Source organism: Trichosurus vulpecula, chromosome 7 (assembly GCF_011100635.1).
Source record: "Trichosurus vulpecula isolate mTriVul1 chromosome 7, mTriVul1.pri, whole genome shotgun sequence".
In the NCBI taxonomy this organism is placed as follows: domain Eukaryota; kingdom Metazoa; phylum Chordata; class Mammalia; order Diprotodontia; family Phalangeridae; genus Trichosurus; species Trichosurus vulpecula.
Genome location: NC_050579.1, coordinates 91,102,881 through 91,116,544, shown reverse-complemented (window position 1 = coordinate 91,116,544; position 13,664 = coordinate 91,102,881). Strand labels below are relative to the sequence as shown.

At 36.3% G+C, this 13,664-nt stretch overlaps 1 protein-coding gene across 8 annotated transcripts in view; it reads left to right on the top strand.

The window, feature by feature from the left end:
* Positions 1-13,664, top strand: part of QKI (QKI, KH domain containing RNA binding) — a 194,682-nt gene that overhangs the window by 89,523 nt on the left and 91,495 nt on the right. For all 8 annotated transcript variants that reach the window (XM_036766522.1, XM_036766517.1, XM_036766516.1 and 5 more), the window contains exon 3: positions 10,113-10,229. In XM_036766522.1, the coding sequence (XP_036622417.1) occupies positions 10,113-10,229 (117 nt within the window). The remainder of the gene's footprint in view (positions 1-10,112; positions 10,230-13,664) is intronic.

Below are 13,664 nucleotides of genomic sequence, written 5' to 3'. Positions count from 1 at the left end.
ATATCAAGAAGTGTTAAATCTTTGTTTTTAAAGAATAAGATAAGAAAATAGGCATTTGGGTTGGTCACAATTTAAAAATAATCTTACCACTTAACGATCTATTCTTTCAGACTCTTAACTCTTTGATATCTTTGAAGTCGATTTCAACGCCGTTAAAATTATACTGCTTGTGGTTACTTTTATATGTATTTTTGGTCATGTTATTTACACTTCCTAACTTCATTGTCTTCAGTGCTATTGACATCTTTTCCTTTAGTACGTTGTATAATGAGAATGGCATTCAATTACAGTAGTTTCATTATTGCTAATGGGAAAATAGATCACCTTAGGTAGGTACTGCTTATCTGTCACTTTTCACATACCATTTGTTTTTCTGGTTACTTCTGAAATTGTCAGTGATTTTTTGGTGGGGCGATTGGGGTTAAGTAACTTGCCCAAGGTCACACAGCTAGCAAGTGTGTCAAGTGTCTGACATGTGTCTGACATCGGGTTTGAATTCAGGTCCTCCTGGCCCCAGGGCTCTACTCACTGTGCCATCTACCAGCCCCCAAGTGATTTGACTTAACTAAGGTCTTATGCTTTAATGTTTGTTTTTTTCCTTTACTCTTTTTTGAGATTATAGTACTCAGAATTAGTGAATATACCTTTATTAAGCTGTAGCACAAACTATGTGCTGCAGTGTGCTAAGTGCTAGAGGTACAAAGGAAGATATAAGGCAATCCTTGCCCTCAAGGAGTTCACAATCTAATGAGAATAATCTTAATTTGCCTCTTCCATCCTTTCTTGTACATGAACTCATACTGAAAACTGTTCTTCAGCGACATCTTTCTGCTTGGCAACATGGTTTCAAGAGCCTTTTTGCCTCCTCGAGACTATTAAGCATTTTAGAAACTTTAATAATAAGCTAAAAACAAGTCACCTAAGTGTCTATAATTGCAGTTGTGATCTTATTCTACTTTAGTCTAATATTTATTTTGACCATTGCTTTGTTGCTGATCGTTCTTCCCAGAAAAAGACTATTTTGAAGTGATTTCCCCTATTGGTAACTTGTTACTCTTGTCTGTTAAAGCACACTTATTTGAACTTATATTGTACTTGCCTATCATATCCACATCTAGGTTTTTTCCACAACATCTTCAAGCAAATTTTAATAACATAGATATAAACCTTCTGTGTTGTTTAAAATCATTTATGTTTGTTCAGTAACCAACCTAACTACATTCACCCTTAGGCCAGTTCACCCTTAATGCTGCCATTAGGTGAATACTTCGGCCAGGACATTTCATGAAATGAATAAACATTTGAAATGACCCTTATTGCATGGCTTCTTTCCAATTCTGCAGTTACCCATAGTTTTATAAAAAGCAATTGAGTATACTAAGGATCACAGTTTTAAATCACCTACAAAATTAACTGGTGTTGCTCTTAATGTACAGTCTTCATTGCCCTACCAATACATTGTTATAGGTGCAGTTGATTCCTTTAGCAATCTCATTTGAAATAATTCAGAAGAAATAAGTAAAGTTGCAGCTAATTGAATGATACTGATGTTTCATTTGGTGGGGAGAGTAATTTGGGAGTTATTACAATAATGGTGTTGGGAGAGGCAGCCTGTTGTAGGGCTAAGTTCTGGACTTGGAAACAGAGGGACCTGAGTTTGAAATTACCTCTAAACACTGCATGTGTTGTGTGGCCATAGATAGATTACTTAACCTCCTAGCTTTAATTTGCTTTGCTTGTAAGATAGGGGTATAGTACTTACCTTACAGGAGTTGTTTTTAATATTAAGTGATATGTATAGTACTTTTACATACCTGAAACTGTTAGAGGGATTGGGAAGAGGGGACTGAAGAGATGGGAGATGGGAGGATCTGCAGAGAAGGCAAAAGCAATTTCCCTGTTATAGGGAACTAGCCATGAAAAAGCAAATGTTTTTCTACCAGTGCTATTTAGTGCTGGCTCTGCATTTTATAATCTTAGAAATCTTTAGAGCACTGAAGTTTCCTGACTTGCCTAGGGTAACCTACCAGTGTATGAGAGATACTGGACTTGAACTCATATCTTCCAGATTACAAACTGAGATTTGTAATCCACTAAACTTGCTTTGTCTTATAAGGATGTCACCCATTATTATTTTTTATTGGTTTTATATTGTGTCCAAAGTCAAGGGAAAAAAATCTCACTATACATTGCTTACAGTGAACATAAACAGAATGCCATAAAGCTAGTTGTAGCTTATGGGACAATGTGTCACAGGCAGTGGGGGAAAAACATATTAAATGAAGATTCTCCACATTAAGTGAATATATACAATGAGTTAATTCACAATACTGAATAAAAATAACAATTAAATTTATATAGTGCTTCATAATTTTCTGAGTACTTTGCCTGTTTTATCTCATTTCAAAATAGCCTTTGATAATATATAGGGCAAGAATTGTTACCTCCATATCCGGATGAGAAAATGGAGGCTTATAGAAGTTTAGTTTCTTTCTAAAGGTCAGCTTGATGCTTTGAATCTTCCATGCTGTCATTTTGAGTACTTCTTCTAGTGGTGCAGATTGAAAACCAACACAGGTCTTTTCACTTGTGCCCATTATGTACATGTTCCCTAAATTCTCCACAAGGAGAGAATTCATATCATATATCCTATATTCTATCCTATGTCATGTCACATTATATAATATATTTATTTACATTATACCTTATTTATATTAAACACAGTGGACTCCTGTATTCTTTTGATCTTGTGACTATAAAGATATTCTGTTCTTGAATATCATTTGGAAAAACCTACTTGTTTCTTTCTTATTTTAAAGACAACCCTACTGCATGCTGATCTTTTTTTCTCATAATTTTTATGGAGATGGGAAAGTGATCATTATTGTTCAGTAGATAATGGCATTTTTATGATCACTTTTTGTTAATATGTGAAATTATCTCTTTTGATCCTCCCTTTCCTCTACTGGCCTCAATTGTTCTGCTTCTAACATTGACCTCCTTTTTTAAGTCCATCTGCTCTTCACATTAGGAATTGTTATGTTTGTACAAAAATGGTGGCTCTGATGTCATTGATGGACTTGCTCATGTGGGTCACAGAGGCTATAAATATTTGTACCATAACTTGAACCCATACTTTTTTATTTTCTCATTCATTTATTCACACACTATAGATCTCCCTCCATTATAGGATAAGGCCAGGATAAAGGCATTCTTAGGCCGGTGAATCATTTACAATCAGAATTTTGTTGTAATCGTAGGAACAAAGGGCAGCTACTGTGTGATCTTGAAAAAGTCGCTCTTCTTTGGTTTCCTGTTCTTGTGGCCATTTCTGTCTGTCTTCCAGTGTCCTAGCCTTGGTTTTAAAGCCCCCTTGTGCATCTCCAGCGTGTTTTGAAGTAGGAGGAAGATTCAGTGAGTTGGGCCTTCCTTCATGTCTGCTGGCACAGCGATCCACCTCTTCTTGTGAACATGTTTTTTTTTTAAAATATTTTTTTAAATTTTTTATTTTTTAAAAAAAATTTTAATTAAGATTTTTTAATTTTTAGTTTACAACACTCAGTTCTGCATGATTTTGAGTTCCAGATTTTCTTCCTCTCCCCATTCCTCCCCAAGACAGCATGGAATCTGATATATCTTCCACATATAACTTTGCATTAAACTTATTTACACAATAGTCAAGTTGTAAAGAAAAATTATGACCAATGGAGTGAATCATGAGAAAGAAGAAACAAAACCAAAAAAACAAAAATAACAAAAGAGGAGGAAAAAAACAAAAGAGAAAAGAGCAAATAGTTTGCTGCAATCTGCATTCAGACTTCATAATTCTTTCTCTGAATGTAGCCAGCTCTCTCCGTCATGAGTCCTTTGGAGTTGTCTTTAAACCTTGTATTACTGAGAAGAGCCAAGTCTATCAAGGTTAGTCATCACAGAATCAATATATCTGTGGTTGTATATAATGTTCTCCTGGTTCTGCTCTGCTCACTCAGCATTATATCATGTAGGTTTTTCCAGGTTATTATGAAGTCCATATCTTCCCCATTTCTTACAGCAGAGTAGTATTCCATTACATTCATATACCACAACTTGTTTAGCCATTCCCCAATTGATGGGCATTCCCTTGATTTCCAATTCTTTGCTACCACAAAAAGAGCTGCTATAAATATGTTTGTATATACGGGTTCCTTTCCTATTTGTGTGATCTCTTTGGGAGATAAGCCTTAGAAGTGGTAATGCTGGGTCAAAGGGTGTGCACATTTTTATAGCCCTTTGGGCATAGTTCCAAATTGCTCTCCAGAATGGCTGGATCAGTTCACAACTCCACCAGCAATGTAACAATGTTCCACTTTTCCCACATCCTCTCCAGCATTTATCATTTTCCTGTTTTGTCAAGCTAGACAATCTGATAGTTGTGATGTGATACCTCAGAGTTGTTTTCATTTGCATTTCTCTAATCAGTAGTGATTTAGAGCATTTTTTCATATGCCTATAGATGTCTTTAATTTCTTCCTCTGAAAACTGCCTGTTCATATCCGTTGACCATTTCTCAATTGGGGAATAACTTGTATTCCTATAAATTTGGCTTAGTTCCCTGTATATTTTAGAGATGAGGCCTTTATCAGAGATACAAAGATATCAAAGATTTTCTCCCAATTTTCTGCTTCCCTCCTAATCTTTTGTTGCATTTGCTTTTTTTTTATACAAAAACATTTCAATATAACATAATCAAAATATTATCCATTTTGCATTTTGCAATGCTCTCTATCTCTTGTGGCATAAATTCTTTTCTTTCCCATAGATCTTATAGGTATACTATTCCTTGCTCTCCCAAATTGCTTATAGTATCAGCCTTTATTCCTAAATGATGAACCCATTTTGGCTTTATTTTGGTATGTGTTTGGTAAAATTTTCCAATTTTCCCAGCAGTTTTTGTGAAATAAATAGTGAATTCTTAGCCCAAAAGCTGGATTCTTTGAGTTTATCAAAGAGTAGATTGCTATAGTCATTGACTACTGTGTCTTGTGTACCTAACCTATCCCACTCTGATCCATGACTCTGTTTCTTACCCCATACCAAGTAGTTCTGATGACTGCTGTTTTATAGAACAGTTTAGTATCTGGTATGGCTAGGCGGCCACCTTCCCTAGATATTCGGGACATCTTATTCTTCCAGATAAAGTTGTTATTATTTTATCCAGCTCTGTAAAATAAGTAAAATTGTCGTTTTTATTGTATTAGCTCAGCCTAACCACGAGCAGTTGATGTTTTTCCACTTATTTAGATCTGGCTTTATTTGTGTGAAAAGTGTTTCATAATTATATTCATATAGACCCTGGGTTTGTCTTGACAGGTAGACTCCCAGGTGAACCTGTTTGTTTATAGTCATTTGGCACATTCTCCCTTCCAACATGTTTTGGGCTCATTTCCTCTGTGCTGTTGCTACTGCTCATACTCACACTCATCTTGATCTCTGCTACCATCTGGTCAGTGTCTTCTTCCTGCTCTTCCAGGTCAGCATTCTCTTATCTTAAGTGATAAGGAGATGTCCCACCTGAGTTTCTATTCACCAGGATGGTGAACTACTGCTTTTGCCCTAAGTTGATTGTGATGAAAGTCATCATATCTGCTGCACAAGGTATAAGGTCAAGTAAAACTGTGTATTTAAAACATTTTAAAATCCTTAAAGGATTATGAATATTGCAATTTTTAGATGATGGTGGGTTAGGAGTAACTGTTTGGAGAAAATGAAATTTATTTGCTAAGGAATCTTACACTTCTATTAAATACTTTGTGCATCAAAAAAAGTTTTGAACAGTGATATCTGATCTATATTGTTGGGGCTAATGAAGGAGAGGAATGAGGTGGGTAATTAAAAATTATATGGCTTTGGCATGCATTTTTTATTCCCATTTTCTAGAAAAGTAATTTACAGTGTTCCTCTACACCTTCATGACCTTTTTTGTGTCATGAATCCCTGTGGCATTCTTGTGAAGCCTATGAGCCCTGTCTCAAAACAGTGGTTTTTAAATGTATAAAATAAAACATAAAGGATCACAAAGGAAACCAGTTGTATTGAGCTATAAAATATCAAGTTTTTTTGAAAGTTCACTGACCCCACTTAAGTATCCCTAAAGCACAATGCTGATGATTTTATTCTTTGACATAACCCACTCCTTGGTCAAGCTCAACTTCTGAATGTTTTAGGAAGGTGCCCTTTTTTTCTCTCCTTGGAAAGCCTAAAGGTTTGTTCCTTTAGGCACCTGTTAAATTAAGTAGAAAACTTGTGTCTTGGTCTATGCCATAGGATGTAATGACTAAATGAAATCAGCATTCTTTTTATAACTCACTTTGATCAATTAAGTTTTTTAATGAAGGTAATAGTGGTAGGGCAGTGAGTGACCATGGTGGCTGTGGTTTTATCTATTGCTTAACACGATAGCTATTGGTTTGACATGTCACTACAGGTAAGCATCCATATAAAACGGGGGGAAAGTCTGATTGTAATTTAAAATTGGATTCACAGGAGTAAACACTGCGGGTAGACTAACCAATAAGCATTTATTAAGTGCTTACCATTTGCCAGGCTTTATGTTAAGTCTTGGGGGTCCAAAGGAAAACAAAAAACATGGACCCTGCCTTCAAGGACCTTGCATTCTAATGGGGGAAGACACATACAAATGACTACATACAAACAAGACACTTATTTGTTGTTCAGTCGTGTTATGACATAAACTTGTAAGAAACATGGCTGTGGGGATCATAGGACTTCCCAGGCAGGGTCAGGAAGTAAGCCTGAGACTTCCTTTCTGGTTGCATGCCCTTAGGAGGATTCATGTGATAGCCCCTTAATCCAGAAGGAACTCAGAAACAGAGTGGGCAGAGGAAAGCATTTATTACACTTTGTCTGGAGAGGAAGCAGGTGTGGTGCCCACTAGGAACATCCATACCCATACAGAAGCAGGAGTGAGGTTAACCAGTTCTACCCTCTCTGTCAGAGTTAGGGTTAGTTTACGTTTTTCCTTTCCCTACATTCCCTTCTTATGCAGATTACATAGGCATGGTAGTGAGGATACCTGATTAGAGCATGACCGGCTTGAACCATTTGTCCTAGCCTAGCATTTCTAGTCCCCCTGTCACCAGGATGGCCTTTCTCTTAGTAGGGAAACTTCCCCACAGCTAGTGATTATCTTCTAATAACTTCTGTGGGAGCAAAAGAAGACACCATTATATCCCTTCTTACAAGCTAATCTTTTCCAATCCAGTGACCACTGTTGAGTTTTCCAAATTTGCTGCAGCAGTTTAACAGTATCATTTTTTAGGATTTTAAATAGCCCAACTGGAATTCCATCACCTCTAGTAGCCTTATTGTTAGCAGTGCTTCCTAAGACCCACTTGGCTTCATTTTTCAGGATGTCTGCCTCTAAATCATTAACTACACCATGGTGGTTATTGATGAGGTTAAGATCTTTCTTGTATAGTTCTTTTGTGTATTATTGCCACCTTTTCTAATCTCTTTTGCTTTTATTAAGACCCTACCATTTTTGTTTCCTGCCATTCCCACTTCAAGAAATGTTACCTGGATACTAATTTCAGGGGGATGGGAGACTGAGAAAGATCTTGTAAGAAGGTGGGATTTGAGCAACTAGGAGGTAAGGAAGGAGAGTGTTTTAGGTGTGGGGGAGAACCAATGAAAAGGAGATAGTACTGTATGTAAGGAATAGTAAATGAGTGTAGCTTTATCTTAGAATGAGATGGGATGGGATGGGGATGTAGTAAACCAAAAAAAGACCGGGAAACTAGAAAGGGTCTATGTTGTGAAGAGTTTTAAATGCCAAACAGGATTTGATATATTTGATCCTGGAGACAATGAGAAACTACTGGAATTTAGTGAGGGGTGGTGCTTATGCTTTAGGAAGATAACTTTTCCAGCTGAGTAGAGGATGGATTGGAGTAGAGAGAAATGTGAGGCAGGAAGTCGGATCAGAAAGCTATTGTAATTGAGAGGTGATGAAGATCTATACCGGGATGCTGGAGAGTGAGGGTGCATGTAGTAGATGCTGTCATTTTTATAAATGACATGACTTGAATACATTGGGTATATTGTGTAAATTCGACGTGAGGCATCAAGGATTAGAACTTATGTGGATTGTGAAAGGATTGTGGTTCCCTCAACAATTAATAAAGAAGTTGAGGAGAGATTTTTGGGAGGAAAGATAATGATGTGTGTTTTGGATTTGTTGAGTTTGAGATGCCTATGGCACATCTAACTCAAGATGTTAAAAGGTCATGGGAGACTGGAGCTGAGGCGATAGGACTCCATAAATAGAAATAGGAATCATCTGTCTAGAGGTGATCATTGAACACAAGGGAACTGATAAGATCCCTGAACAAAACAGTATTGAGGGAGAAAAAGAGAGGGCCCAGGACAGATCCTTCGTGGATACACCCATTACTAATGATTGTGACCTGGATGAAGAGTCAGCAAAGGAGACTGAGAAAGTAAGACATGTAGGTGGTGATCCAGGAGAAAGTGTAGTGTCCTGAAAACCTAAAGAGTATTTAGGATTAGGACAAGGTACTGGACAATATTATAGGTATAAAGAAGTGTCCCAGGTCAAGATTGAGGAAAAGCAGTTATATTGAGCAATTAAGACATCACTGTTAACTTTTAAGAGAGCCAATTTGCTTCAGTAAGAGAAGTTAGCTCGCAGAGGGTTTGAAGCCCCTGAGAATAGAGGAAAAAGAGGCATGAAAAGAGAGACAGATTTGTCAAGGAAATTATCCCAGAAGGGGAGGAAAGCCACAAGGCGATAGCTAGGCATGATAGTGAGGTTAAGTGAGGAATTTTTGAGAATGTGGGAGACATAGAATTGTTTGTAAGCAGTAGGTGGGAAACCTTATTGTAGGGAGAGAGAAAAAAATTACCATGGGGGGGGTTAAAAGTGGGTATAATATGCCAAAGAAAATGGGGGGGGGTTGGGATCAAAGCTGCATGTAGAAAACCACCTCTTCATGTGAGAAAGGAGGAGGAGATAAATGGGAGAACACTTCCTGAGTTATTGTAAAATGAGGAGGGAAAAGAAGTTCTCTGGGAATGGCTCGATTTTTAAAGTAGGAATCAGTGTTCTCAGCTGAGAAGGAAGAATGCCTTGGTTTGAAATAGCTACTGTGATATATAAGGAAAGCAAGTCTAGTAGAGAAGTGTAAAAAAAATGTGCTTTGCCTAAAAGTCAAGGCCCAGTTGAAATAATGTAACGCATTTGTAGTGAAACAAATACACCCTCCCCCCCCCCCCCCCCCTTTTATACTGTGCACCGGCAGTCAATATGGATCTTATTTCTTTTGGAGAAGTTTATGCTTTAAAAATTATCTGTAGTTTTGAATGAAATGATTTATCTTATAACTCCCATGCTTTAGTCATATTGGTCCTTTATGTCTTTGCATTTGATACTTACTCCCATTTTCTTGTCTGTATTATTTTATGTTGCTATTCCTTCTTCTGGGTGCATATTTCCAACATTATTTTTATAAGTCCTTAAGAGTGATCCTCTGTGAGACCTTCTTTGACTATTACATATCCAGTAACCTCTCAGTAACTTGCTGTACTCACTATTGTCCTGTGCCGTGCTATAAAGTACTTAACTACAGTCTGCCTTAAGGGTTCTATAAATTGTTTCATGGGTTTTAGTCTCATGTCCCCAGTTAGATTGTCAGCTCTTTCAGGACAAGGAAAGTATCCTATGTTTGCTTTCTATTGCCTGATTGCCCCATGGTCATTTACTAAAACATACATCAGTACTACAAGGATCTGTAATTTCTGTGATGCTACTACCTTTCAATATAAATTGTAACCTTTCCATCATCACTTACTAAATGTTCTTCTATAAAAAAACAAGGATATTTTATCTTAGTCATGGACTCAAGGGAATTTTCAAGGTCAAAAATGATTTTTCCTCATTCAAATTTCTGGTAGCTTAAAAGGAAGAATTATAAGGATTTTCAGACAGAGTTATCTTGCTTTGTTCTTAATCATTACTTTATAGTAAAATCCTAAGTAGTTTTATGAATGAGATACAAAGACAAAAGGCTAAATGAATAATTTCTGTATTCCAGTTTAACTTCGTTGGAAGAATCCTTGGGCCCAGAGGACTAACAGCCAAACAACTGGAGGCAGAAACAGGATGCAAAATAATGGTCCGAGGAAAAGGCTCAATGAGGGATAAAAAGAAGGTAAGCTTTTGAAAAGGGAAAGAAATGGGGGGGAGTGGGGAGAACATGCTCACATGCACACAAACACACATACATATACAAAACATACTTTTGTACCTTTCTTGTGACCTTTTCTGGACGATTGCAGATTACTAATGTGTTTATCAAAATTAGTCAATAAAAGATAAATTATTTTGAAGTGATAATCATTTTTGTGATATGATCATTCCAGGTTTAACAATTTTTCAATTAGCCAAAGACAACATAATTTTCACTGTCATCCTGTTTACTTACTTTGGTATGTATCTAAGTTAGCAGTTGCAAACCTGGAGAATTAATCGGAATGTGATGTTGTGTATCCAAAAATGTATAGTTGAGAGTCTCATTACTTTTCTATTGCCAAGGCTAGCATGAGAAATATTGTGTAGTTTTGGAGAGCTTGTCAAAGCACTTGTGTAACAGTCCCACAGAGGTACAATAAAATAAAGCAAATGGTTACCCACATACAAGTCATTCTGTTTGTCTCTGTCACATGGTACTTGTCATTGAGATACCAAAGGATTTACCTTTAAGGTGATTGGGAAGAAAGTAATTTCAAGACTTTAAAGTACTATTTTAAAAGTGAGTTATTCTTTACTTTTCAATCTCATTGAATGTTTCCTTTTATCTCCATGTTTATTTGTACTGCATAAAAAGTGTTATGTGGTCTTCTAAGAACAGTGACATAGGTACAAAAACTTAGAGTTGGCTGAAGATAACAAGGAAATCTAAGCAAAATAGTATGTATTTTTAAATTTGTGTTAGGGTCAAGAATGGATAGAACTGTTACCAGAAAGTTAGAGGATGGGAACTAATTGATATAGAAAGAAAGCAGCACTGCTCAACTCAGTTCTTGCCTTGCTTCTGTTTTCTTTGCTAAAGGAAATAATAATCTTTGGACTGAGAGGGTGAAAACAAAAATGGCTAATAGGGAGTTAATATCTAAAAGAGGTAAGGAGATGAGATAATAAGCATTCTTGATGAATTCAAGTCACCTGATCCAGGTGAACTGCATACTGGAATACAAAGACATTGATAGATGTTATTACCAAGCTACTATTAGTGATCTCTGATCTTTTTAAAGATATCACAGGATGAGAGAAGGGCAAGTGTTTCAACATTGGAAAAGGAAGAGAATCAAGTCTGCAACTTCAGGCTAATGAATCTGTGCAACTCCAGGATAAGGAATCTGACTTTGATGCGTGGCAAAGTTCTAAAAAGTATTTTTCAGCAGATAAAACAGAAATGATTTGGAATTTGAATGGATCTTAGACATTGTCTGATTCAACCAATTCATTTTATAGAGTAGATAGGTTGTTAAATGCCTAAAGTCATATCAGTAGTAAATAGTATAGTCTGAATTTGAATCCAGTTCACTACTGCAAAGCCTGTGCACTTTCTAGGGCATGCTGTTATCCCGAATGTGGTCATGTCTCTCCCCAAAATGCCTTTAGAAGTTTTCCAATGACTGCCTAATAGAGTCCAGACTTCCATGTCCTGAATTCCATTCCCCCTTTGATTGGGCTTCAACCCATAGTCTAATAGGGTATAGTATAAGACTCTTTGTCCTATCTTCTAGCAGACTATACTATTTATCACTCTATTTCCCAATGATGAACCATATATCTAGAATTAATCACCCTGTTACTTTTTTTCCCCTAAATAAAAGAACAGCCACCCTTTGAAGTCCTTTACATCCTTTAAGACTCAGTTCGAAGTCGGGGTTGGTGACTGTTCTAAGTAGCCTTCCTTGACATCCTCAAACTAGAGCTTTAGTGAATGTGTGTCCCTATGTTATCTCTCCTAACTGTTTTGATTATAAACTCCTGGAAAATAGTATTAAGTTGTACTTCTTGGATTCCTTGGTGGAAGATATGCTTATTCTAATGATGAAATCAAAGTTCTTGATATGAAAGATGTTATTTTTTCAAAAACTGAAGACTACCAAATGATTGTCATTGTGTAACATGTTTGTTCCCTTTTAAGACACTCAACTGTTTTTTCTATTTTGGTACCTTTTTGGTACACTTTTAACTCTTCTCTTTTGGAATGAGTAGAAGTTCAAAGGGTGGTCATTACTTATTTAATATAGACTCACTGTTGGGCTTCAGAAAAAACTTTGTTATTAGTGGCATTTAATACACAGTGCAAAGATTTAGTATTAAGTTACTTAAAGAATCCACAATTTCTTCTGTGTGGTGCTTCCTATGAGCACCAAACAACAGTTTGCAATACTTTTATTGATATTATTGTGGTGAATAAATTTTACTCACTTGTGAGTAATTCTTAGGTGAAGATTCTTTCTGAACTTAGCCTATCTCCGGATCCTTATTCAAAACCTTTCCAGTTTGTCATTACTAGAGGGATCATTACTGTACAATGAGACATTATGATAGAACTTTAGTGGAAGCCATAGATATAGTTAACACATTTAAATGTGTTATCTACAATAAAACTGTAGATTACATTTTTAATTTATGTTAAGATATTGCCTGTTTTTACATAGTTATTTGCACTTGTCTGCCTCTTAGACTGTAAGTTCCTTTAGAGCAAGGTGTATCTTTTGCCTTTTGGTATCCCTAGTACTTAATTGGACAGGTAGGTGGTACAACGGATAGAGTGGTGGGTCTGGAGTCAGGAAGACCCGAGTTCAAATCCATCCTTTAGATACTAACTGTATGATCCTGGGCAAGTCATTTAACTCTGCCTTAGTTTCCTCATCTGTACAATGAGCAAACCACTCCAGTATGTTTGTGGAGAAAACCCCCAAGAAGAGTTGGTCACAAATGAAAGAACTGAACAACAACAAAAGCAATTAACATTGTACCTGGCACCTAGTAGTCACTTAAATGCTGGTTGATCTACTACTGAGTCTTTAGACCCTTGGACCTTTTCTAATTTTTATTTTTGGCCTAAATTCTAAGTCTGAACCTTTCAAAATGAATTTACGTGCATATTTGTAACAGAATGTCTTCCACAATTCAAAGCTTACTTATCACAATTCTTAGCAAAGTCACCTTGGTTCAAACTGTTGTAGTTGCGGTTTGTGTTATGTATGTTATAAGTAGAGCCAAAGAGACAGGATTCTGCCATTAGTTGTTTGGATATCATTCTGGAAAAGAAAGTTATGGAAAGGAGAAAAAGTGCTTGATTTAAGTGGGGCCAGATAATTGAAACATGGTTCAAAAGTGACAAAGGAAATCCAATAGTTTAGTTGTGAATTTATCTAAAACCTAAGGCAGCCAGAAAATTAGGCTTAATTTATTGAAAAAATCTTGGTTAATATTAATAATAATAATGATAATCAAAGTCATAAGTCAGTGCAGTTATATGAGGAAGAGATTGAAAAGAATTTTGACCAGCACTTGACTGCCTTATTTTTTTAACTAAGTTGAAAACTTGAGAGAAAAGTATAAA